The 27,373-nt window shown below is 38.7% G+C and overlaps 1 protein-coding gene across 1 annotated transcript in view; it reads left to right on the top strand.

Moving 5' to 3' along the window:
• Positions 1-27,373, top strand: part of TRAPPC3 (trafficking protein particle complex subunit 3) — a 53,024-nt gene that overhangs the window by 10,937 nt on the left and 14,714 nt on the right. Inside the window, exons 3-4 of the mRNA XM_053704770.1 lie at positions 22,704-22,803; positions 26,605-26,787. Coding sequence (XP_053560745.1) covers positions 22,704-22,803; positions 26,605-26,787 — 283 coding nt within the window. The remainder of the gene's footprint in view (positions 1-22,703; positions 22,804-26,604; positions 26,788-27,373) is intronic.

The raw sequence follows: 27,373 nt of genomic DNA, 5'->3' as shown, positions 1-27,373 counted from the left end.
AACCCTTTCACTACCGGGACTTCCAGACAAAAACTTGCCCAAAATACCAGAGCATTTTTAGCATGTTTTGCTATCACTCCATTTAAACAGAGAGTCTTGTTTTTTTATTTACCTATCAAATCTATATATATTTTTTTTTTTTTTACGTAGACAACCCAAGGTATTGATCTAGGTTTTCAACTAGGGTTGCCACCCGTCCCTTAAAATACAGAACACTTATAAGTTACACACACTGCAGGGTGTGCAGGGAGGAATATGAATAGTGCTGTCCAGAAACACAATACATGTTCCTCCCTGCACACCCTGCAGCATGTGTAACTCATAAGTGTCCAGGAAAACACGGCTGAGGTGGCAAACCCTATTTTCAAACCTGTCCTCAGACCTCCCTAACAGGCAGCATTCTGTGGATATCTGAACTGGAGCACAGGTGAAATAATCAGATGATTAGTAAACCTGGTTATTTTACCTGCTCTTATTCAAGGTAATCCTGGACTGTCGGGTAGGCCTGAGGACAGGTTTGAAAACCAGTGATCTAGGCCCATTTTGGTATATTTCATGTCACCATTTCACCTCCAAATGCAATCAAATTAAAATAAAATATAAAAAAAGGTACTTTTTTTCACAAACTTTGGGTTTCTCACAGAAATTATTTACATACTGCTTGTGCAATCATAGCACAAATGTTTGTAAAAAATTCTCTGGGATCCCCTTTGTTCAGAAATGGCAGACATATATGGCTTTGCCATTGCTTTTTGGTACTTAGAAGGCCACTAATTGTAGCTGCGCACCACACTTCTATTATTCCCAGCAGTGACGGGGTTCATTTTATAATATTTTCGTGTAGAGATTAACCTCCCACCTGACACTCTCCACCCCCTGATCCCTCCCAAACAGCTCTCTTCCCTCCCCCACCCCCATCTTAGGTATTGGCAGACAGTCTGCCAGTATGAAAAAATAAGGCTTATTATATATATTTCTCAAGTGTAGGATCCCCACCCCCACAAACTATCATCTGCTATCTTAGGTACTGGCAGCTGTCTGACAGTACCTAAAAAACTGATTTCTGATTTTTTTTTTTTTTACATTTCTCCTTTTGTAGCGTAGTGCCCCCACCCGCTATCTTTTTGTTAGGGGATCCCCACACCCCAGATCCCCTTTTATGTAGTATAGCTGCCCCATCCCTCCCTGTCCCTCTATTTTAATTTTTTCTGTAGGTAAAGTCCTCCCACTCCCTATCTCACTCCCGCCTGCCCTGCTGGACCGCCCACTAGCATACCGCCTTCACTTCCCGCCGGCACCGCAACAATCGTTAATGAGGGTGACAAGTGTCAGCGTCTGTAACGATCAGGCATCTGCCCTCATATGAAGCTGGAGCACTGATTGCACTCCAGCTCCATATGAGGCAGATGCCTGAAGCTTCAGGAGCTCCAGATCTCGGCTGAAGCGACGGGGTGTGTGTGTGTGTGTGTATATATGTATGTATATATATATATATATATATATATATATATATATATATATATATATATATATATATATATATATATATATATATATATTTAATTCTCTTTGTATCCTTTGAGAAAAAGTAGGCTCAGGAGCTAATCACATCTGGTGAGCCAATAACAAGGCATATCTGTGCAGCTACCAATCACCAGCTACCTCCCTGCAGTGCATTGCTGATTTGGAGCCTACCTAGGTATATTTTTTAACAAAGGAAATTAATAGATTAAAGCAAATGTGATAGTAGACGTAAATTGGAAAGTTTTTACACACTGTGAACAAAGAACATTTTGACTTTACTTCCCCTGTAGAAATATATATATATATATATATATATATATATATATATATATATATATATATATATATATATGTGCATTGGAACCCTTTGCCATTAAGTAGATAAGAACATGAAAAAGCATATTTATGCAATGTTCATTTTTAATAAAGGCTTTTAACTATCTAATGACTGTAAATGTTTTACATTCCAATGCTCTACACATAGCAGAATATGTTTCATGTACTTGTAAAAATATATATATATATATATATATAGTACCAAAATTCCATCTGATATATGTAGAAATAGAGCAGTAAACAAACAGTTTACTGTAAACTCATAATACGAGCACAACCCTACAATACAAAAATCTTCTAGCGCAATTACGGCTCAAATGGAGCATTAATTTGCACTCCACTCGTAATCTGACCTTTAGTTTCTAAGGGCCAGATTACAAGTGTAGCTATATTTAACACTACCGCTTGTGCGCTAACCCAACACCCTACTCGCGTGTAAACTCGATCGTATATTCTCAAGTGCGCTAACCAGACATGAAAATATGAATATTTCATATTCCAATGTTCTTCACATAGCAGAATATGTTCTATTTATTCATAAATACATATATATATATATATATATATATATATATATATATATATATATATATATATATATATATATATATATATATATATATAAAATGTAGCAAAGAAGCACTCACTGAACGGTTCCAACTGTGATCGTATATTCTCAAGTGCGCTAACCAGACATGAAAATATGAATATTTCATATTCCAATGTTCTTCACATAGCAGAATATGTTCTATTTATTCATAAATACATATTTATATATATATATATATATATATATATATATATATATGAAAATATAAAAGAGAAAACAATCATATACAGAATTCAGCGCAACAATTACCATATATAAGTTATTGTTCTATTATAAGGCGTAATAGTGCTAACAAAGTCTTAGTATAAAAATACTTTTCGTTGAAACGAAAAGCCTACAGAGTCTTTTCTGTTTCCAATCTTAGTGTGGAATATGATCTACAGCATTCACTATAGTAGATGTCTCCTTACCAGATTTACCCTCAATCATATGAGGTAATGAATGATCACGAAAAGGTAAATTCAGGTGATTCTGGAGCGGCGGTGGTGTGTTGTCTGTGACTGTTTTCCACAGTAGAGTGTTGGTACTTTATTCTTGTACGTGCCACTTGCTGAATGGAAACTTCCAATAGCTCTTTTTCTTATATTGAAGAACTTGTCTGTGGTCCAGGACGCAGAGTCTGCCTTGATAAAGCCTGACTAGAATGTTTGCAGGGCAAAGGCTTAATGGTGAACAAAGTGCGGGAAGAAAAAGAAAAGACGCAGCTGATCTTGAATGCCTCGAATTCAAGATCAGCTGCGTCTTTTCTTTTTCTTCCCGCACTTTGTTCACCATTAAGCCTTTGCCCTGCAAACATTCTAGTCAGGCTTTATCAAGGCAGACTCTGCGTCCTGGACCACAGACAAGTTCTTCAATATAAGAAAAAGAGCTATTGGAAGTTTCCATTCAGCAAGTGGCACGTACAAGAATAAAGTACCAACACTCTACTGTGGAAAACAGTCACAGACAACACACCACCGCCGCTCCAGAATCACCTGAATTTACCTTTTCGTGATCATTCATTACCTCATATGATTGAGGGTAAATCTGGTAAGGAGACATCTACTATAGTGAATGCTGTAGATCATATTCCACACTAAGATTGGAAACAGAAAAGACTCTGTAGGCTTTTCGTTTCAACGAAAAGTATTTTTATACTAAGACTTTGTTAGCACTATTACGCCTTATAATAGAACAATAACTTATATATGGTAATTGTTGCGCTGAATTCTGTATATGATTGTTTTCTCTTTTATATTTTCATTTCTATAAGTGACAAGGGTACACTTTAATCATTTCTAGCTGCACTACCATTTGAAAAATCACGTAGTTTCATTATACTACTCTCTTTAACAGTTTCGGTCCACTTACCACATTAGGTTTAATTTAGCGCTGGTAACTCCTCTTGCCCTATTCCATATATATATATATATATATATATATATATATATATATAAAATGTAGCAAAGAAGCACTCACTGAACGGTTCCAACTGTGACAAAAAGTTTTAATTCAAACTAGTGACGTTTCGGGACAGTAACAGTCCCTTCCTCTGACTGTTACTGTCCCGAAACATCACTAGTTTGAATTAAAACCTTTTGTCACAGTTGGAACCGTTCAGTGAGTGCTTCTTTGCTACATTTTATCTTCTATCTCATAGCACCCTGACAAGCTGCAAAAGTTGGTGAGAGAGCACTTACACCATTGCTTGGAATATAAATATATATATATATATATATATATATATATATATATATATATATATATATATATATACAGGTATACCCCGCTCATACAGCGGGTTAGGGACCGGAGCCCCGCTGTAAAGTGAAAACCGCCTTAAAGTGAAACAAGGCAGTTTTAGCTTTCTTTCCACTTGCCAGTGTGTTTAAAAACTTGAAAACATGTTTGAACTAACATATATTAAGGGTGCAATAGGGCTAAGTTTAGTTTAACACTAGCACAGCACAGAATTCAATAAATACTGTACTTGTAAAATAGTGACAATTACTGTAGTAAAATTTGCCAAACTATAGCACTGAGACACAGATTGCACTGTAAACAGAGTGAACCAAGCATAACAAAATGGTGCCAGTAACTTTTCTCGCAAACTCACAATGATTACAGCACTATTTCATAATCCTTGAAGGTTGAACTTCAGCTCCACAAAGCGCTGTATTAGCGAATCGCTGTAAAGTGAAGCGCTGTAAAGTGAGGTATACCTGTATGATGTTTTTTTTTGTACAATATATATCTATACACATGATTTTATATATATATATATATATATATATATATATATATATATATATATATATATTATGTTTGTATGTTGTATGTGTATATATAGGTATAGATGTATATATATATATATATATATATATATATATATATATATATATATATATATATATATATATATATATATATATATATATATATATATATATATATATATATATATATATAATATCTATATGAATATCTATTTCAAAATACTTCTAATACTAATCGCCTATGTGAAGGACACTGGAATGTGAAATATTTACAGTAAATACACAGTGTAACACTTTATTAAATTAAATATGATTATTGCATAAATATGCTCTTTACATGTTTTAATCTACTTAACTGCAAAGGGCTCCAATGCACTTCTATATATGTGTGTACATATGTATGTGTTTAGATGTGTCTTTAAATACATATATACACATGTAAATACATATGTACGTGTATATATATATATATATATATATATATATATATATATATATATATATATATATATATATATATATATATATTATGACAGAAAGCAAGGCCTGGTTATAAATGGAAGATATTTAAGACCAAGCATTGTACATGCTATTTCTCCTTTCAGTTAAAACTCCAGGGAGAAAGAGTGTGTATTTGATTATGCAGTTGATAAACTGTGTTCTGGGTCCCTGGGGTTTGGGATAATTGGAGAGAGGGTGGGCCATTATCCCAGACAGCTGTGAAGCTGTCCAGCAGCTAATCACAGGTGTGGCTAATTAGAAGTTGTGAGGGTTTAAATGGCAGCCTCACTTAGGCCTAGAGAGAGAGTTACACAGCTACAGAAGCTGGTGTGTGTGTTTGTTACACTGTGTAAAAGACTTTTGTTCCTGTGAACTGTAAAAGGACATTATTTTTACAAAGCACTTGTGGAATGCTGTGAAGTACTGGGACACATTTAAAAGTACTTAACTTTGCTGCAGAGGAAGGATTTCCCTCTTTTGAAAATGAACTGCCTGTTTGTTATTGCTGTGAAAAATAAAGCTTTTTAAACTACAGTGGACTGTCCTGTGCTGCATTTGTGCCCTAGAAGACTGTGGTTAAAAGTGTTCCTGTTACACTTGGTGGAGAATCCGGGTAACCACGTTGTATGTCTGTGGGCATAATAATCTGCAAGCAACATGGAGGAAGTCATTAAAGCTTTGATCCATTCTAATGCTATACAGCAGGAGACTAACAGAAAAGCTGCTGAAAATAGTGCAGCACTGCAACAGTTGGTCTTGGCCCAGTCAGAGAGTGCTATGCTGCTGGCTAAATCACAGAAGGAGAACACTGAATTGTTGATACAACAGATGGCTGCTGTGAAAGCTGAGACATTCAGGAAGACCCGGGAAGAGCTACAAAGTGCTACACAAACTCTGCAACGAGAGGTTCAAGCCATATCAGAAAAACTGAACTCTGAATATGTTGGTGGCAGCCAAGGTTCCAGAGTAATAAGGGCTAGTCATTATCTTCAAAAAATGACAGCAGCTGATGATGTTGAGGCGTATCTTTTTGGCATTTGAACGCACAGCAGAAAGAGAAAAATGGCCGACAGTTGAGTGGGCGAGTATACTTGCGCCATTTCTTAGTGGTGAACCTCAGAAGGCCTACTTTGATTTAGAGCCAGCACAAGCCAGTGACTATGAGAAATTGAAAGCAGAAATCCTTGCACGCCTGGGGGTGACTTCGGCAGTCCGTGCAGAAAGATTCCATTCCTGGATGTTTTCATCTCATAATGCTGCAAGATCCCAGATGTTCGACCTTATACACCTTGCCAGGAAGTGGCTGCAACCAGAGGTTAATTCGGCTACCAAAATAGTGGAACTACTGGTGATGGACCGGTTTCAGCGTGGATTACCTGCTTCCCTGCGGCGGTGGGTTAATCAAGGTGATCCTCAAACAGCGGATCAGTTGATTGTATTGGTCAAAAGATTTATAGCTTCAGGAGAAGTTTTGCAACAATCTTCAATGGATCAGCCCCACAATCCCAAGTCCCAGAGCTCTACAAGAACTGGTAAGACTGTTCAGGGGATAAAGGGGATAAGAGAGCAGCAGGTGTATAGGCAAAACACCAGAGACATTTCCCCAGGAATTAAGGAAACATTTAAATATAACCAACTTGTAAGATGTTTTAAATGTAATGAGGTTGGACATATTGCTAGAGACTGTGATAAAGATGAATTTATGGACTGTAATGTTGCACATTCACTATTCTCTAATAGCAACAGCTCTGTTAATGATTCCCATTGGTGTACTGTGACGGTTAATGGTAAAGTGTCTAGGGCTTTGCTTGATTCAGGAAGTATGGTCACACTAGTGGCTAAATCTTTAGTACCAGATGCAGTATTAGATTATGGGGAAAAAATGGGAATTATCTGTGTTCATGGAGATAAACGGGAATATCCTACAGCTGAGGTGGAGATTGAGACTCAGTGTGGTAAATTAAAATATTGTGTGGGTGTAGTACCAAATTTAGCCCATGAGGTGGTGATAGGGAGAGATTTTCCAAAATTTCTGGAGTTGTGGGAATCTCCAGAAATATGTCAAACTTCTGATATTTATGTATTTCCTTTCTCTGAAACTGATTTTGAAGGGGGTTCCATTGAAAAGGAGAAAAATAAGATTTATTGCCCTATGCCTGTATTAGTAGGTGATCAACCTTCTCAGAGTAATGAAGTACCAAGTACTAGCTCGGAAAATATTGATGATTTGGTAGATCTGGTTGGTGGCCCTGGTAATTTTAAAAAAGCCCAATGGGAGGATCCAACATTGGTAGAGGCAAGAAATAATATCAGGGTTATAAATGATGTTGTGACACAGCCAGGAAATGTATTACCCTATCCTTATTTTGAAGCAGTTAATGATTTGGTATATCATGTAGAGAAGAAAGGAACAGACATTGTTAAACAACGTTTGGTGCCCCAGACTTTTAGAAACACTGTATTAAATCTTGCACATAACCACATTCTAGGGGGGCATTTGGGAGTTGAGAAAACCAAAGAGAGAGTTCTTAGAAGGTTTTATTTGCCAGGGATATTTGTAGCCATCAAGGATTATTGTGCTTCATGCCCTAAGTGTCAACTTACAGCTCCTGCTAAAGATTTTCGTAACCCTTTAGTGCCCTTGCCTATAATTGATGTGCCTTTTGAAAGAATTGCTATGGACTTGGTGGGTCCGCTGGTTAAATCTGCTAGAGGACATCAGTATATACTGGTAATCCTTGATTATGCTACATGCTATCCTGAGGCAGTTCCCCTTCGTAACAGCTCTGCAAAGTCCATAGCAAAAGAACTCATGCTAATGTTTAGCAGGGTCGGGATACCTAAGGAAATTTTGACAGACCAAGGAACTCCATTTATGTCGAGGGTTACAAAAGAATTGTGTAAGTTGTTTGGCATAAAACAACTAAGGACCTCAGTATATCACCCTCAGACTGATGGTTTAGTAGAAAGGTTTAACAAAACTCTCAAAAGTATGCTAAGAAAGGTAATTGACACAGATGGGAGAAATTGGGACCTTCTGTTACCCTATTTAATGTTCTCTATCAGGGAGGTTCCCCAGGCTTCTACAGGTTTTTCCCCATTGAACTGTTATATGGGCGGCATCCCAGGGGATTACTAGATATAGTTAAAGAGACTTGGGAGCAAGAGACAACACCTTATCGAAGTATTATTGAACATATTTCCCAAATGCAGGATCGTATGGAAGCTGTCATGCCCATTGTAAGGGAACATATGGGAAAAGCACAGAAAGCACAAAAGTACAGCTACAACCGTAATGCTAGAGCCAGGGTGTTTCAACCTAGGGATAGGGTGTTAGTTCTGGTCCCTACAGTTGAAAATAAATTCTTGGCTACTTGGCAGGGCCCATATGAGATAATTGAGAAAGTGGGTGATGTTAATTACAAAGTAAGTCAGCCAGAGAGAAGGAAACCTGAGCAAATATATCATATAAATCTGTTAAAACCTTGGAAAGATAGGAAAGTTTTAGTTGCCTTAAAACCTACAGAACTCCCTGTCACTGAACCAGAGGTAAATATATCGGAAACCCTATCTGTACATCAGAAGCGAGAGGTCAAGGATTTTATTAGAATAAACAAAGATGTATTTTCTGTGGTACCGGGAAAAACTAATGTTATTAAGCATGACATAATAACAGAACCAGGGAAGAAGGTCTGCCTTAAACCCTATAGGGTCCCTGAGGCTCGTAGAAAGGCTATTAAACTGGAGGTAGAAAAATTGTTAAAGCTTGGGGTAATTGAGGAGTCACAAAGTGAGTGGAACAGTCCAATCGTGCTTGTTCCAAAGCCGGATGGTTCATTAAGGTTCTGTAATGACTTTCGTAAGCTTAATTGTGTTTCCAAATTTGACACCTACCCAATGCCTAGAGTAGATGAGTTGATAGAAAGGCTAGGAAAAGCACGTTATCTCACTACAATTGATTTAACAAAAGGGTATTGGCAGGTGCCTCTCACTAGTCAAGCAAAGGAAAAGACAGCTTTTTCAACCCCAGAGGGCTTATTTCAGTATACGGTGTTGCCATTTGGTTTACATGGGGCCCCGGCAACATTCCAGAGGATGATGGATAGAATTCTGAAACCCCATGTTCGTTATGCGGCAGCATATTTGGATGATGTTATAATTTATAGTACAGATTGGGAATACCATCTTCCAAAAGTTCAAGCAGTACTTGATGCAATACGGTCCGCTGGGTTAACTGCCAATCCTGCAAAATGTACTGTTGGTTTACAGGAAGCTAAGTACTTGGGTTATACTATTGGTAGAGGATTAGTTAAACCTCAGACAACAAAAGTAGAGGCCATACAGAACTGGCCACAGCCTCTAACTAAAAAACAAGTAAGAGCATTTATTGGGATAACTAGTTATTATAGAAGGTTTATCCCGGATTTCGCTACAATTGCGGCACCCTTGACAGATCTCACAAAAGCATGGGCCCCAATTATGATAAAATGGTCCCCAGAAGCAGAACAAGCTTTTAAGCATTTGAAAGATGCCCTTTGTGCCCATCCAGTTTTGGTATCCCCCAATTTCGCTAAAGATTTTATTGTACAGACAGATGCCTCTGATGTTGGTTTAGGAGCAGTTCTCTCGCAGGAGTGTCAGGGAGAAGAGCATCCTGTCCTTTTCCTAAGCAGAAAACTTATTTCACAGGAAAAGAACTATTCTATAGTGGAGAAAGAATGCCTTGCCATTAAGTGGGCTTTAGAGACCCTTAGGTACTATCTGTTGGGAAGAAAATTTAAATTAATAACAGATCATGCTCCTCTCACATGGATGAGTCAGAATAAGGAAACAAATTCAAGGGTTACTAGGTGGTTTCTTAGCTTGCAACCCTTCAATTTTACTGTTGAGCACAGGGCTGGTCTTTTGCAGGGCAATGCTGATGGTTTGTCTCGGGTACATTCATTGATGTCCATGGTCGCTCAACCCACTGGGTGTGAGCTGGGGGGGAGGATATGTGACAGAAAGCAAGGCCTGGTTATAAATGGAAGATATTTAAGACCAAGCATTGTACATGCTATTTCTCCTTTCAGTTAAAACTCCAGGGAGAAAGAGTGTGTATTTGATTATGCAGTTGATAAACTGTGTTCTGGGTCCCTGGGGTTTGGGATAATTGGAGAGAGGGTGGGCCATTATCCCAGACAGCTGTGAAGCTGTCCAGCAGCTAATCACAGGTGTGGCTAATTAGAAGTTGTGAGGGTTTAAATGGCAGCCTCACTTAGGCCTAGAGAGAGAGTTACACAGCTACAGAAGCTGGTGTGTGTGTTTGTTACACTGTGTAAAAGACTTTTGTTCCTGTGAACTGTAAAAGGACATTATTTTTACAAAGCACTTGTGGAATGCTGTGAAGTACTGGGACACATTTAAAAGTACTTAACTTTGCTGCAGAGGAAGGATTTCCCTCTTTTGAAAATGAACTGCCTGTTTGTTATTGCTGTGAAAAATAAAGCTTTTTAAACTACAGTGGACTGTCCTGTGCTGCATTTGTGCCCTGTGGTTAAAAGTGTTCCTGTTACAATATATATATATATATATATATATATATATATATATATATATATATATATATATGTTTGGTCTGAGGAAGGGGTCTGCGTACCCCGAAACGTCACCATTGAATAAATAAGTTATTATTTGAACTGAATCCAGCGAGTGCAGTCCCTACTTGTTGATACTTATTGAAATTTTGACTGAGCACCCTGGTTGCTGACTATCTCTGAATTGTGAGTGCAGATACACAGTGGATATATATATATATATATATATATATATATATATATATATATAATATAAAAAGTCTACACACCCCTGTTAAAATGTCAGGTTTCTGTGATGTAAAAAAATGAGACAAAGATACATTTCAGAACTTTTACCACCTTTAATGTGACCTATAAACTGTACAACTCAATTGAAAAACAAACTGAAATCGTTTAGGTAAAGGGAAATAAAATTAAAAAACTAAAATAATATGGTTGCATATGTGTGAACACCCTTAAACTTATACTTTATTAAAGCACCTTTTGATTTTATTACAGCACTCAGTCTTTTTGGGTATGAGTTTTTCAGCATGGCACATCTTGACATGGCAAGATTTGCCCACTCTTCTTTGCAAAAACACTCTAAATCTGTCAGAATGCGAGGGCATCTCGTGTGCACAGCCCTCTTCAGATCACCCAACAGATTTTGAATTGGATTCAAGTCTGGGCTCTGGCTGGGCCATCCCAAAACTTTAATTTTCTTCTGGTGAAGCAATTCCTTTGTTGATTTGGATGTATGCTTTGGGTCGTTGTCATGCTGAAAGATGAAGTTCCTCTTCATGTTCAGCTTTCTAGCAGAAGCCTGAAGGTTTTGTGCCAATGTTGTCTGGTATTTGGAACTGTTCATTATTCCCTCTACCTTGACTAAGGCCCCAGTTCCAGCTGAAGAAAAACAGCCCCAAAGCATGATGCTGCCACCACCATGCTTCACTGTGGGTATGGTGTTCTTTTGGTGATATGCAGTGTTGTTTTTGCGCTTAACATATCTTTTGGAATTATGACCAAAAAGTTCAACTTTGGTTTCATCAGACCAGAACACCTTTTGCAACATGCTTTTGGGAAACTTCAGATGTGTTTTTTTGCCAAATTTAGCCGGGCTTGGATGTTTTTGTTTTTTTTTTGTAAGAAAAGGCTTCCGTCTTGCCACTCTACCCCATAGCCCAGACGTATGAAGAATACGGGCGATTGTTGTCACATTTTCCACACAGCCAGTACTTGCCAGATATTCCTGCAGCTCCTTATGTTGCTGTAGGCCTCTTGGCAGCCTCCCAGACCAGTTTTCTTCTCGTCTTTTCATCAATTTTGGAGGGACATCCAGTTCTTGGTAATGTCACTGTTGCACCATATATTCTTCACTTGATGATGACTGTCTTCACTGTCTTCCATGGTATATCTAATGCCTTGGAAATTCTTTTGTACCCTTCTCCTGACTGATACCTTTTAACAATGAGATCCCTCTGATGCTTTAGACGCTCTCTGCGGACCATGGCTTTTGCTGTAGGATGCGACTAACAAAATGTCAGGAAAGACCTACTAGAACAGCTGAACTTTATTTGGGGTTAATCAGAGGCACTTTAAATGATGACAGGTGTGTACTGACTCTTATTTAACATCCTTTTATTTTCCAACACCCGAGACCTCATATCTTTGAGCCCTTAAATATTTTTTGTGCAATATTTAAAAAAAAAAAAAAAAGTTTTATTAGATAGTGCTAAAACGGTTAACCAGAGCTCTGAGGGCACAGTAATTGTTCTAGCGTAAATCGCGATTTCACTCACACGTTCGCATTTACTTTCAACTTGTAATAAGAGTGCTACACCTGACGCGAGCAAACAGCCTCAATAAACCCCTTTTTTGCTTGTGCGCCACTCTTAATCTGGTCCTATAAATGTCATACGGAGAGGCAGGAATAACCCTATGATACGCCACACACTCTCAAGGTTGTCAACCTTTAACAAATAACGTTTTACAGAAGATTCTAAAACAAATGTGTAGCTTAGTGGAATGCCACTATAAAAATAAATGATTCTATAGCAGTAATATTCAGACAGCAGTTAAAAAAAAGTTAATGTACATAGAATGATGCTAATAAATAGTATCCATCAAAGTTTTGTTTCCAATGAGGTTTCAAGTGGATAACACCACAAATACTGATCACCTCTATTTTATCTGGTTCTCATATATTTTAACAATGTTATGGAGAGGCTGCTTCGACTGCCATCACTGAGCCTGCTTGTGGCTGATCATTCAGGGGAATTTCTTGTGCGGTTTTGGTCTAAAACATAAGACTGCCACAAAGCTATTTTATTTGTCTGCAGCAGTTGAAAGTATATAAAAACCCAGGAAGCAGAAAACCTATTGGCAGAAGATAAATGCAACCGCAGATGCTTAAATGGAAAACTGGTTCCACAGGAACAATCTATGATCTCTTTTGAATCCCTTAGAAACCATTAGTGTAGATTTTAAAATTAAAAATAATTTATCTGTTTTAAACCTTGCCAAACAGTTAAGCAGCGTGTCTGCAGAAGCTGCACAGTGAGCTCATGTTTAACATATTGTAAGTGCATTTTACTGCCCTGAAAACAGCATTCCTCACTGGGTTATAATTTACAGGCCCCCAAAAAAATCTCTGTGCTCTAATACCTCCAGTGAAGCCTGCTGTATACACCAGGGCATGATCAACATAGGGAGCTAATGATCTCCTAACATTTTGAATTTCCATACTTCTGTATATGCAAATACCCTTTTCTACGGAGCCCCAGAGTGGCCACATAATATTTTATTTATATATATATATATCGTGTGCATAATTTACTAAAACGTTAGCATTTAAATAAATGTGGGGGGTTTTGTTTTTGTTTTTTCTTTGATCAGTTTTCTGTTTACTAATCTAAAGGGATATGAAACCCACATTTTTTTTCTTTCATAATTCAGATAGAGCATGCAATTTTAAGCAACTTTCTAATTTACTCCTATTATCAATTTTTCTTCTTTTGGTATCTTTATTTGAAAAGGCAGGAATGTAAGCTTGGGAGCCAGCTCATTTTTGGCTACATTTAACCACCAATCAGCAAGCGCTACCCAGGTACTGAACCCAAAATGGTCTGGCTCCTAAGCTTACATTCCTGCTTTTCAAATAAAAATGCCAAGAGAACGGAAAAAATGTGATAATATGAGTACATTTTCTAATTTAATTATATTATCAATTTTTCTCGGCATATTTTATATATAATCATTCATACATAAAAAGAGAGAAGCGCTCAACCTAGGAAGAACAATAGCTTAATAGCTTGTTCTATGGCTAGTTACCACCCAAGTAGCAGCCTCTTTTTGCTCAACATGTGCCTTTCACAGAGAAGAACATACCTGAAGCATATCAGTCTGATCCTGACTTCACAGTACAGTACAGCCCCGAAATACCAGGCAATCCCTCTCTGAATGAGAGAAACAGCAAAACCCCAGACGTAAGTTTCGGCCTAATGTGGGCCTTGTCAGTGAGGTGCAGCCATATCCCTCTAGGCACACTGAGCAACGGGTCCACGTCTGGATTCCCGCATAACACTTAGGGAGACACTACTAAGTGTCATAATTTGCATATATAAAAAGAGAGAAGCGCTCAACCTGGGAACGAACAATAGCATAATAGCTTGTTCTATGGCTAGTTACCACCCAAGAAGCAGCCTCTTTTTGCTCAACATGTGCCTTTCACAGAGAAGAACTTTCCTGAAGCATATCAGTCTGATCCTGACTACACAGTACAGTACAGCCCCGAAATACCAGGCAATCCCTCTCTAAATCAGAGAAACAGCAAAACTCCAGACGTACGTTTCGGCCTAATGTGGGCCTCGTCAGTGAGGTGCAGTCATATCCCTCTAGGCACACTTTTTATTTATGCAAATTATGACACTTAGGGAAGTCTCCCTAAATGTGATGCGGGAATCCAGACGTGGACCCGTTGTTCAGTGTGCCTAGAGGGATATGGCGGCACCTCACTGACGAGGCCCACAATAGGCCGAAACGTACGTCTGGGGCTTTGCTGTTTCTCTCGTTCAGAGAGGGATTGCCTGGTATTTCGGGGCTGGACTGTACTGTTAAGTCAGGATCAGACTGATATGCTTCAGGAAAGTTCTTCTCTGTGAAAGGCACATGTTGAGCAAAAAGAGGCTACTTCTTGGGTGGTAACTAGCCATAGAACAAGCTATTATGCTATTGTTTGCTCTCAGGTTGAGCGCTTCTCTCTTTTTATTTATATAATCATTCATGTTTATAGATGTGTTGCTTAAAATTTCATGCTCTATCTATCTGAATCATGAAAGAAAAATGTGGGTTTCATATCCCTTTTTAATGTCAGATAGCTCAGGGCACTGCAAATCTCACACTTTACCTATGAGTGACTTTAATCTTGATGCAGAAAAAGACACAGCGATCCTTCAAAAGCGCTTCCTCTTTATTATTTTCCTCCAGCAAAAGCAAAGTATGGCAACATGCTTTAAAAACAGTTATACAGATATATCATGGCAAAGGTCCAATCTTCCCTACATGTTTTGGTTGTTCCTTATTCATTGACATAAATGGCTGCTATTTTACCCTGCCTTAAATACCTAATGCGATATTCCTATTGGTCTAAACCATCCCTGACATTTTAACCTCTTCAGTACCTTGTAAATAATAGCATTATATTAAACCTATGTGATAAAAAAAGTTTGCTGTTATTTGTTGTAAGGTCATCACCTTAAATGATAATAACCTCGTATTATACATAAAGCATTTAATTATTGATGTGATAGTTATGTGTACTCTTACTTTGCTTAATTATCACAATTTTGATTTTAAATATTTAATATGCAGATCTCAAATTTTATAACATAGAAGTGCTGACGTTATCCCTGTTTAATCAGTTTCAAAACAGTATGCGCATATACCCCATTGTTAAATTTATGTTATGTCAATCTGAAAAATCCTCAAAATATTGTAAGTTCCCTGTATGTTAATACTTAGCCCTCATCTATATAAAGTGAGAGGAGTAATATTTATATTTTACTTATAATCTTACCGTATCTTAGGGAAACATTGGAGGTTAAATAATTCACTACATTAAGTGTATTGCTCATTCACATATATACAATGGGTAATATGTGCACTGCTTTGAATGACGCCCACTTATATCTACAATCAACCCTTTGGCCAATGGCACTCCTTTGTGTGCTCAAATGTTGTCCTACAGTTTAGAGTGCAATTAGTGTCTCTTCCAGAAATTTATAACATCCCCCTCTATGTTGAAACCCTGGGGCCTCCTGGTTTTCAATTTGAAAATCCAGAACGCTTCACGTAGCATTAATCGTACTGTTTGGTCACCTCCTATTGGGGGGTTCCAGACACACTCGATCACTTGCCATGACAGTGATGTCACATTACCCCTATGTACAGATGTAAAATGCTGTGAAAGTCCAGAGCATTCATTATCGTGGGAGATGTCATTCAAGTTTATAGATGTGTTGCTTAAAATTGCATGCTCTATCTGAATCGTGAAAGAAAAATGTGGGTTTCATATCCCTTTTAATGTCAGATAGCTCAGGGCACTGCGTATCTCACACTTTACCTATGAGTGACATTAATCTTGGTACATGAGCCTCTTTACCAGTCCATGCTTTTTTCTATGCTTGTAATATTGGTTATGTATTTTTAGAGAACTGGGACTGCTCCTAAAATTGATAATCTCCAACTCTCTGAAAACAACTGATTATCAGCAAGCAATTTAATTGTAGTTTATTTCCATGTAAATGTTATTTATTCACTTTTGTATCTAGTTTTTATTTGAATTTTATAACTGTACATATAAGTAAACAAAAACCGTTCATCTAAGTAGCTTTTTCTCCTGTTAAGTGTAGTCAGTCCACGGGTCATCCATTACTTATGGGATTATATCTCCTCCCTAACAGGAAGTGCAAGAGGATCACCCAAGCAGAGCTGCTATATAGCTCCTCCCCTCTACGTCCTATCCAGTCATTCTCTTGCACCTAACTAAAGATAGGACGTGTGAGAGGACTGTGGTGTGTTAAACTTAGTTTTTATTTCTTCAATCAAAAGTTTGTTATTTTAAACGGCACCGGAGTGTGTTGTTTTTTTCTCAGGCAGCATTAGAAGAAGAATCTACCTGAGTTAGTCTATGAGCTTAGCGGTCGTAACTAAGATCCACTTGCTGTTCTCGGCCATTCTGAGGAGTGAGGTAACTTCAGAACAGGGGATAGCATGCAGGGCCCACCTGCAAGGAGGTATGTGCAGTAAATTATTTTCTAAGGAATGGAATTGACTGAGAAAATACTGCTAATACCGATGTAATGTAAGTGCAGCCTTAAATGCAGTAGTAGCGACTGGTATCAGGCTGATATGTATGTATGTATACTCTGAGGTATTTCTGGGGAATGGAATTTCACTAAGAAAATACTGTCAATATTAAAGTAATATTTGAGCCTGCACTGCAGTGAAAGCGACTAGCAGCAGGCTTATTAATAACACTTCATAATTTTCAATTGTTAAAACGTTTACTGGCATGTTAATCGTTTTTTCTGAGGTACTTGGTGATAAAACTTTATGGGCATGATTTTTACCACTTGGCTGTCGTTTTTTTCTGAATAAAAACAGTTTACTGAGCTTCCCCACTGTTGTAATATGAGTGGGAGGGGCCTATTGTAGCGCTTTATTGCGCAGTAAAAATTTAGTCAGTCTTCCTATTTCTTCCTCCATGATCCAGGACGTCTCTACAGAGCCCAGGGGTCTCCAAAACTAGTTTTGATGGAGGTAATCAGTCACAGCAGACCTGTGACAGTGTGTTTGACTGTGATAAAAACGTTTATTATTTCAACTGTTATCCGTTTTGGGTATTAAGGGGTTAATCATCCTTTTGCTGGTGGGTGCAATCCTCTGCTAACTTTATACATTTTCTGTTAAAATTGGTTGTTTTAACATATTTGGTTCATTGTTAATTCAACTGTGTCACATTTTTATGTTTTCTTAAAAGCGCAGTAGCGTTTTTTATATAGCTTGTAAATTTATTTAAAAGTTTTTTTACAAGCTTGCTAGTGTTATTGCTAGTCTGTTTAAACATGTCTGACACAAATGAATCTGTTTGTTCATTATGTTTAAAGGCCAATGTGGAGCCCAATAGAAATTTGTGCACTCAATGTATAGATGTTACTTTGAATAAAAGTCAAACTTTATATGTTAAAAAAATATCACCAGACAACGAGGGGGAAGTTATGCCGACTAACTCTCCTCACGTGTCAGTACCTTCGCCTCCCGCTCAGGAGGTGCGTGATATTGTGGCGCCAAGTACATCAGAGCGGCCCATACAAATCACTTTGCAAGACATGGCTAATGTTATGACTGAAGTACTATCTAAATTGCCAGAATTAAGAGGTAAACGCGATCACTCTGGGGTAAGAACAGAGTGCGCTGATAATAATAGAGCCATGTCTGATACTGCGTCACAATTTGCAGAACATGAGGACGGAGAGCTTCATTCTGTGGGTGATGGATCTGATCCAAGTAAACTGGATTCAGACATTTCAAATTTTAAATTTAAGCTTGAGAACCTCCGTGTATTACTAGGGGAGGTATTAGCGGCTCTGAATGATTGTAACACGGTTGCAATTCCAGAGAAAGTATGTAGGCTGGATAAATATTTTGCGGTACCGGCGTGTACTGACGTTTTTCCTATACCTAAAAGGCTTACAGAAATTGTTAACAAGGAGTGGGATAGACCCGGTGTGCCCTTTTCACCCCCTCCTATATTTAGAAAAATGTTTCCAATAGACGCCACCACACGGTACCTATGGCAGACGGTCCCTAAGGTGGAAGGAGCAGTTTCTACTCTGGCTAAGCGAACCACTATCCCGATGGAGGATAGCTGTGCTTTTTCAGATCCAATGGATATAAAGTTAGAGGGTTACCTTAAGAAAATGTTTGTTCAGCAAGGTTTTATATTACAACCCCTTGCATGCATCGTGCCTGTCACTGCTGCGGCGGCATTCTGGTTTGAGTCTCTAGAAGAGACCCTTAGCACAGCTCCATTGGATGAGATTATGAACAAGCTTAAAGCCCTTCAGCTAGCTAATTCATTTATTTCTGATGCCGTAGTACACTTAACCAAACTTACGGCTAAGAACTCCGGATTCGCCATTCAAGCGCGTAGAGCGCTGTGGCTTAAATCCTGGTCAGCTGATGTGACTTCTAAATCTAAATTGCTTAATATTCCTTTCAAAGGGCAGACATTATTCGGGCCCGGCTTGAAAGAAATTATCGCTGACATTACTGGAGGTAAGGGCCATGCCCTGCCTCAAGACAGGGCCAAACCAAAGGCTAAACAGTCTAATTTTCGTGCCTTTCGTAACTTCAAGGCAGGAGCAGCATCAACTTCCTCCGCTCCAAGACAGGAAGGAACTGTTGCTCGCTACAGACAGGGCTGGAAACCTAACCAGTCCTGGAACAAGGGCAAGCAGGCCAGAAAACCTGCTGCTGCCCCTAAGACAGCATGAAGTGAGGGCCCCCGATCCGGAAACGGATCTAGTGGGGGGCAGACTTTCTCTCTTCGCCCAGGCTTGGGCAAGAGATGTCCAGGATCCCTGGGCGTTGGAGATCATATCTCAGGGATATCTTCTGGACTTCAAAGCTTCTCCTCCACAAGGGAGATTTCATGTTTCAAGGTTATCAGCAAACCAGATAAAGAAAGATGCGTTTCTACGCTGTGTACAAGACCTCTTACTAATGGGAGTGATCCACCCAGTTCCGCGGTCGGAACACGGGCAAGGATTCTATTCAAATCTGTTTGTGGTTCCCAAAAAAGAGGGAACCTTCAGACCAATCTTGGACTTAAAGATCCTAAACAAATTCCTAAGAGTTCCATCGTTCAAAATGGAAACTATTCGAACCATCTTACCCATGATCCAAGAGGGTCAGTACATGACCACAGTGGATTTAAAGGATGCCTACCTTCACATACCGATTCACAAGGATCATTACCGGTATCTAAGATTTGCCTTCCTAAACAGGCATTACCAGTTTGTAGCTCTTCCCTTCGGGTTAGCTACGGCTCCAAGAATCTTTACAAAGGTTCTGGGCTCTCTTCTGGCGGTACTAAGACCGCGAGGCATAGCGGTAGCTCCGTACCTAGACGACATTCTGATACAAGCATCAAGTTTCTAAACTGCCAAGTCTCATACAGAGTTAGTTCTGGCATTTCTAAGGTCGCATGGGTGGAAGGTGAACGTAGAAAAGAGTTCTCTATTGCCACTCACAAGAGTTCCCTTTCTAGGGACTCTTATAGATTCTGTAGAAATGAAAATTTACCTGACGGAGGACAGGTTATCAAAACTTCTAAATGCTTGCCGTGTCCTTCATTCCATTCAACACCCGTCAGTGGCTCAGTGCATGGAGGTAATCGGCTTAATGGTAGCGGCAATGGACATAGTACCATTTGCGTGCCTGCATCTCAGACCGCTGCAATTGTGCATGCTAAGTCAGTGGAATGGGGATTACTCAGATTTGTCCCCTCTGCTAAATCTGGATCAAGAGACCAGAGATTCTCTTCTATGGTGGCTTTCTCGGCCACATCTGTCCAAGGGGATGCCCTTCCGCAGGCCAGATTGGACGATTGTAACAACAGACGCCAGCCTTCTAGGTTGGGGCGCAGTCTGGAATTCCCTGAAGGCTCAGGGATCTTGGACTCAGGAGGAGAGACTCCTTCCAATAAACATTCTGGAATTAAGAGCAATTTTCAATGCTCTTCTGGCTTGGCCTCAGTTAGCAACTCTGAGGTTCATCAGGTTTCAGTCGGACAACATCACGACTGTGGCTTACATCAACCATCAAGGAGGAACAAGGAGTTGCCTAGCGATGATGGAAGTCTCAAAGATAATTCGCTGGGCAGAGTCTCACTCTTGCCACCTGTCAGCGATCCACATCCCAGGCGTGGAGAACTGGGAGGCGGATTTTCTAAGTCGCCAGACCTTTCATCCGGGGGAGTGGGAACTTCATCCGGAGGTGTTTGCCCAACTGCTTCATCTTTGGGGCAAACCAGATCTGGATCTCATGGCGTCTCGCCAGAACGCCAAGCTTCCTTGTTACGGATCCAGGTCCAGGGACCCGGGAGCGGTACTGATAGATGCTCTGACAGCACCTTGGGTCTTCAACATGGCTTATGTGTTTCCACCTTTCCCGATGCTTCCTCGATTGATTGCCAGGATCAAACAGGAGAGAGCATCGGTGATTCTAATAGCGCCTGCGTGGCCACGCAGGACCTGGTATGCAGATCTAGTGGACATGTCGTCCTGTCCACCATGGTCTCTGCCTCTGAGACAGGACCTTCTGATTCAGGGTCCTTTCAAACATCCAAATCTAATTTCTCTGAGGCTGACTGCATGGAGATTGAACGCTTGATTCTATCAAAGCGTGGATTCTCTGAGTCAGTGATTGATACCTTAATACAGGCTAGGAAACCTGTTACCAGGAAAATTTACCATAAAATATGGCGTAAATACTTATATTGGTGCGAATCCAAGAGTTACTCATAGAGTAAGGTTAGGATTCCTAGGATATTGTCTTTTCTACAAGAAGGTTTAGAAAAGGGTTTATCTGCTAGTTCGTTAAAGGGACAGATTTCAGCTCTGTCTATCCTTTTACACAAACGTCTGGCAGAAGTTCCAGACGTTCAGGCTTTTTGTCAGGCTTTGACTAGGATTAAGCCTGTGTTTAAGACTGTTGCTCCGCCATGGAGCTTAAACTTAGTTCTTAACGTTCTGCAAGGTGTTCCGTTTGAACCCCTTCATTCCATCGATATCAAGCTGTTATCTTGGAAAGTTCTGTTTTTAATGGCTATTTCCTCGGCTCGAAGAGTCTCTGAGTTATCGGCCTTACATTGTGATTCTCCTTATCTGATTTTTCATTCAGACAAGGTAGTTCTGCGTACTAAACCTGGGTTCTTACCTAAGGTAGTCACTAACAAGAATATCAATCAAGAGATTGTTGTTCCATCATTGTGCCCTAACCCTTCTTCAAAGAAGGAACGACTTTTGCACAATCTGGACGTCGTCCGTGCCCTGAAATTTTATTTGCAGGCAACTAAAGATTTTCGTCAAACTTCTTCCCTGTTTGTCGTTTATTCTGGACAGAGGAGAGGTCAAAAAGCTTCGGCTACCTCTCTCTCTTTTTGGCTTCGTAGCATAATACGTTTAGCCTATGAGACTGCTGGACAGCAGCCTCCTGAAAGGATTACAGCTCATTCTACTAGAGCTGTGGCTTCCACTTGGGCCTTTAAGAATGAGGCCTCTGTTGAACAGATTTGCAAGGCTGCAACTTGGTCTTCACTTCACACTTTTTCAAAATTTTACAAATTTGACACTTTTGCTTCTTCGGAGGCTGTTTTTGGCAGAAAGGTTCTACAGGCAGTGGTTCCTTCCGTGTAAAGATCCTGCCTGTCCCTCCCGTCATCCGTGTACTTTTAGCTTTGGTATTGGTATCCCATAAGTAATGGATGACCCGTGGACTGACTACACTTAACAGGAGAAAATATAATTTATGCTTACCTGATAAATTCATTTCTCCTGTAGTGTAGTCAGTCCACGGCCCGCCCTGTTTTTTACGGCAGGTCTAAATTTTAATTAAACTCCAGTCACCACTGCACCCTATAGTTTCTCCTTTCTCGTATGGTTTCGGTCGAATGACTGGATATGACGTAGAGGGGAGGAGCTATATAGCAGCTCTGCTTGGGTGATCCTCTTGCACTTCCTGTTAGGGAGGAGATATAATCCCATAAGTAATGGATGACCCGTGGACTGACTACACTACAGGAGAAATGAATTTATCAGGTAAGCATAAATTATATTTTTTTTGCGTTTCTCTTTTCAGGGGTTACAACATAGGTGTACGACTCATTGAAGATTTCTTAGCTCGGTCCAATGTAGGGAGGTGTCATGATTTCCGGGAAACAGCGGATGTAATTGCCAAGGTAATAAACGCTGCTTAACCATAATGGATTTGTGTCTGTAGAGCAAATACTGTCATAAGTGTACAATGAATTTATTGCATGATGCCAAACATCTGGGATTTGACAACAGTCGAGTGTTATTTCTACTATTCATAATGTGATAGTAAAGCTTCCTGTAATGGAAGTCGTCTAATAAGCATATAAGGCTAATGCAAATCTTATTGAGAACACTTTCTAAATGCAGATGTTTTACCTTTTAATGTAAATATGCATTTATAAAGCATTCTCAGCATTAAGATTTCTTGATTTTCATTAGCCATGTGTGCTTTTTGGAATCTTTTAACCTGTTCACAATGGTTGTCATAATCTTGTACGTTGGCCATCCATAGTGATTCCAAGGTTGTAGGACTGCAGACCCTGAAATAAGGCATGCAGAAAAAGTGGTGCTTCACGGTTGTCAACAAGAATCACGCTTCTACCACCCTGGAAGCACTACGGACGGCCACAATACACGGTGCAGTGGCCATAGTGAAGGGGTTAAAATATATGCATTTTGTTGTTGCTTCCTTGTCTATCTAGTCAACCTCTGCATTATAGAGAGTGAATTAGCGAGTGAAAATTGTTCCAAAAATCCATTCTTTGAGGTTTGGCACTTGCTTGTGGAAATATTAGAATGTTTTAGATAACTAAGTGGCTCTTGAATAAAAAGAAATAAAAAAAAACCCAACTTTTTTTAAATGTATTCATAATTAAAATAATGGTAAACTGGTGGTGCCCAAGTGATTTTAATATGCAGTCCAGAATGTGAACCGTAGGAACTTTAAGAAAATATTACTTTTGTGGGTTCCTTATCCTGGAGTAGTTAGTAGTTTTAATTATTTGTCCATGCCTTGTTGTAATCCTGATCATTTGGAGTCTTTGTGAAAGTTACTGGCACATTTATTCCATGAAGCACGTGTCCTCCAAAATCCCCCTTGCATTTCTTCTGACATCATGGCAGATTGCTAAACATGGGCTCTTATTGTCATCCAGATCAGCAGGAGCTCAATCTGCTTCCCATCATGCACTGTGTACATTTCTGCCAGGATGCTTGGAAGCTTATTTGATACTCGGCATATTTATTTACACTCACAAGACTTTTTCACTTAGGAAGGATCTCTCTGCCAAATAATAATGTTCCTTTGTGCCAAAAGTAAAAGCAAGGTTGCAGGTATAGATCAAGAAATTTTCGCTGAAATTTGAACAACAATTTTTATTTGTAATATTTCTATGACTCATGAGAACTATTAAAATTCAGATCCCACTAAAATAATAATAATTTATATTGCAAGTAGATTTTGTTTATATACAAAATTGGAATTAATGTTTTAGAAACTAAAAAAAAACATTTGTTTAAAAAAATATATCTGATAATCATACATTTGTTTTATTAACTGTCTCATATGCTTATTAAATTAAAGCTTTCATAATGATCGCCAAAACAGGCATGCGTTTAAATCCTTTGCTTCTACTACATTATCTCACAGTTCGCTAATTCTGATTCTACATTTTCTATGGAAATTTAATAAGGCACAGCTGCACCTTCTTCATAATAAATTTACAGCTTTTTCTTCAGTATGGATTCCTGCTTTGTCAGATATGTTTTAAACAAGCATGTGGTTCCCAGAACTAATAGAACCCCAAAGTATGGACATATACCACACGCATGGAAAAACATATTAATGCAATTCTGTTATACAAAAATACTTACTTTTTAATGTTGACCCTAAAACACAAAATAAAACATGAAAAACATACATAAAGACACACAAAGATATGCAGGTAAATGCTCAGAAATATGGTGAATAAAGCAACAGTACCTCCAGTGAGTCCCACCTATGCCCCATATCGTAAGGCAATCTTGTGGGCACACTATTTTTATTAATTTAGGGTACTAAAGTAGGGATGCATTTAATATATGAGCATTAACCCTTTGAGTGCAAAGCCATTTCCCACCTGGGTGCTAAGCTGGATTTAAAGGGACACTCAGGTCAAATAAAATTTTCATGATTCAGATACAGCATGTAATTTTAAACAACTTTCCAATTTGCTTCCATACAAATAAATGTGCACAGTCTTTTATATTTACACTTTTTTGAGTCACCAGCTCCTACTGAGCATGTGCAAGAACTCACGGACTATACGTATATGCATTTGTGATTGGCTGATTGCTATCACATGGTACAGGGAGAGTGGAAATATACATAACTTTGAAATTTGTTAGAAAAAAATCTACTACTCATTTGAAATTCAGAGTAAATGCTATTGTTTTGTCTTGTTATCTTGCATTTGTTGATTATGCAAATCTACTGTGTTTACTGGTCCTTTAAGCTTTTTTTTTTTTTTTACTATTTTTAAATATATCTTTTTTTTACTTTTTTTTTTTTAACTTTTTTTCTTTCCAGATCCCCAAGACTTATACCGTTGGAAAGGTAATAGCCTAACCTGGTGGTTCTTGGGGGTCTGTAGCTGCTTAGATGCCTAAGATACAGGCTTATAAGCAGCATGCCCACTTTCCCTATATTGTGCATTGTAAATTTTAAATAAAGTTGCGCAGTGACGTCACCACCCGAAACGGGAAGCCCCCAGATTGCCCTCAAGGTGGGTGACTGCTAGCGACGGCTCTGAGCCGTCGTCAGCACCTGACTGGGAAGATTTGCGATAGCTCAGAGCCGTTAGGAACACTAAATACAGTAGATTTGCATAATCAACAAATGTGTGATGAAGACAATACAATAGCACTTAGTCTGAGCTTCAAATGAGTAGATTTTTTTTTCGGACAAATGTCAGTTTTGTCTATTTCCATTACCCCTGTACCATGTGACAGCCATCAGCCAATCACAAATGCATATACGTATATTCTGTTAATTCTTGCACATGCTCAATAGGAGCTGATGACTCAAAAAGTGTAACTATAAAAAGACTGCACACATTTTGTTAATGGAAGTGAATTGGAAAGTTGTTTAAAATTGCATGTTCTATCTGAATCAGGAAAGTTTCATTGTGACTTGTGTTCCTTTAACAAGTATAGTAAAGTCAAACTGTCATGATGTAATTTTAAGACTCTTAACTTCCCTTCTATTTTCAAATTTACTTTGTTCTCTTGGTATGCTTTATTGAAAAAAGAATATGTACAAATCTTACAATACTGGGAGCTAGCTGGTTATTGTGGATGACAAAAAAAATGTTTACCAAGGAATCTTAATGTGGCCTATACTTTGTCATATACAACCCTGTGCTATCCATATAAAGTGCTAGACTTTGGAAGGGCTCAAAGGTGTTTGCGTATGTGTGTTTTTAACGTATATTTCAATTCAACACCATAGTTTTATATCTAATTGAAGAACTTCATTATTTGAATGGGTGTTCAGCTCACCTTTAGGCTTAGCGCTCGAGTGATAGCATGATCCCTTAGATTTCTCTTATGTTAGGGATTTAATGCACCGCCACTATCAAACATACAGATGTTAGCACGCCCTAGACCAGTTTCAGAACTACATTTCCCATGACTTAGTTACTCTGAAGTCCTGTAAAGCATCATAGGAAATGTAGTTTACCATCACTGCCCTAGACTTATGCTCGAGCAATAAAAAAAAAAATACTTCCTATTTATAATATGAGCACAAAAAAACAAGTGCTATTGATTTAATGTGAGCAATATTAGCACACAACCGGCTTTTTAAACGTTCTCAAACATACACCAAATATTGCTCTATTCAGATTATCTTGTTATCAATCACTGACAAACTGATTTTGCATGTAGTTTCCCTCCTTTTATGGCAGGTGGCGTTTAAGATGTACCTTGGGATCACCCCCACCATCACAAACTGGAGTCCTGCAGGCGACGAGTTTTCCCTCATCCTAGAGAACAACCCACTTGTTGACTTTGTAGAGCTGCCAGATAACCATTCCACTCTTGTCTACTCCAACCTACTCTGCGGGGTATTGCGTGGATCACTAGAAATGGTGAGAAACACAGGAGAAACCCAAATCAATGAGATTGAATTATGTTTTTTATTTTCAATTTACATACCCAATTTATAATGAAAGATGGTCTGTAAAAGCTCTGTATAATTGAGCAATATAAAAAAAAAAAAAGGATTACGGTAAGATGTATCAGATCAAATTAAGGCAAGCACTTTTTTATAATGAAATGGTTGACATGGAAACATTTGTGTAAGCTCTTGATAGGTTAACACACAGAATGCATATGAAATGTCATAAAGGATATTACGACATAAATAAAGGGTAAGTTGACTGCTTGCATACATCAATTTAGTTTTATTAGTTTGTCGTTAAGGGGTTTACTAGCTCAGCTGTGCTATTACTGCATGCAGATACAACACGGTCCTGCTGGCATCGGGGGTTAATTCAAATTGAATAATGTATTAATTAATGGTACTTAAAGGGATACTAAACCCATTTTTTTTTCTTTCATGATTTGGATAGAGCATGCAATTTTAAGCAACTTTCTAATTCACTCCTATTATCAAATTTTCTTTGTTCTTTTTATTTGAAAAGCAGGAATGAAAGCATAGCAGTCGGCCTATTT

This window comes from Bombina bombina, chromosome 3 (genome assembly GCF_027579735.1).
Source record: "Bombina bombina isolate aBomBom1 chromosome 3, aBomBom1.pri, whole genome shotgun sequence".
Lineage (NCBI taxonomy): Eukaryota > Metazoa > Chordata > Amphibia > Anura > Bombinatoridae > Bombina > Bombina bombina.
Note: the sequence above shows the minus strand (reverse complement) of the source record. Positions and strands in the feature narration are given on the sequence as shown.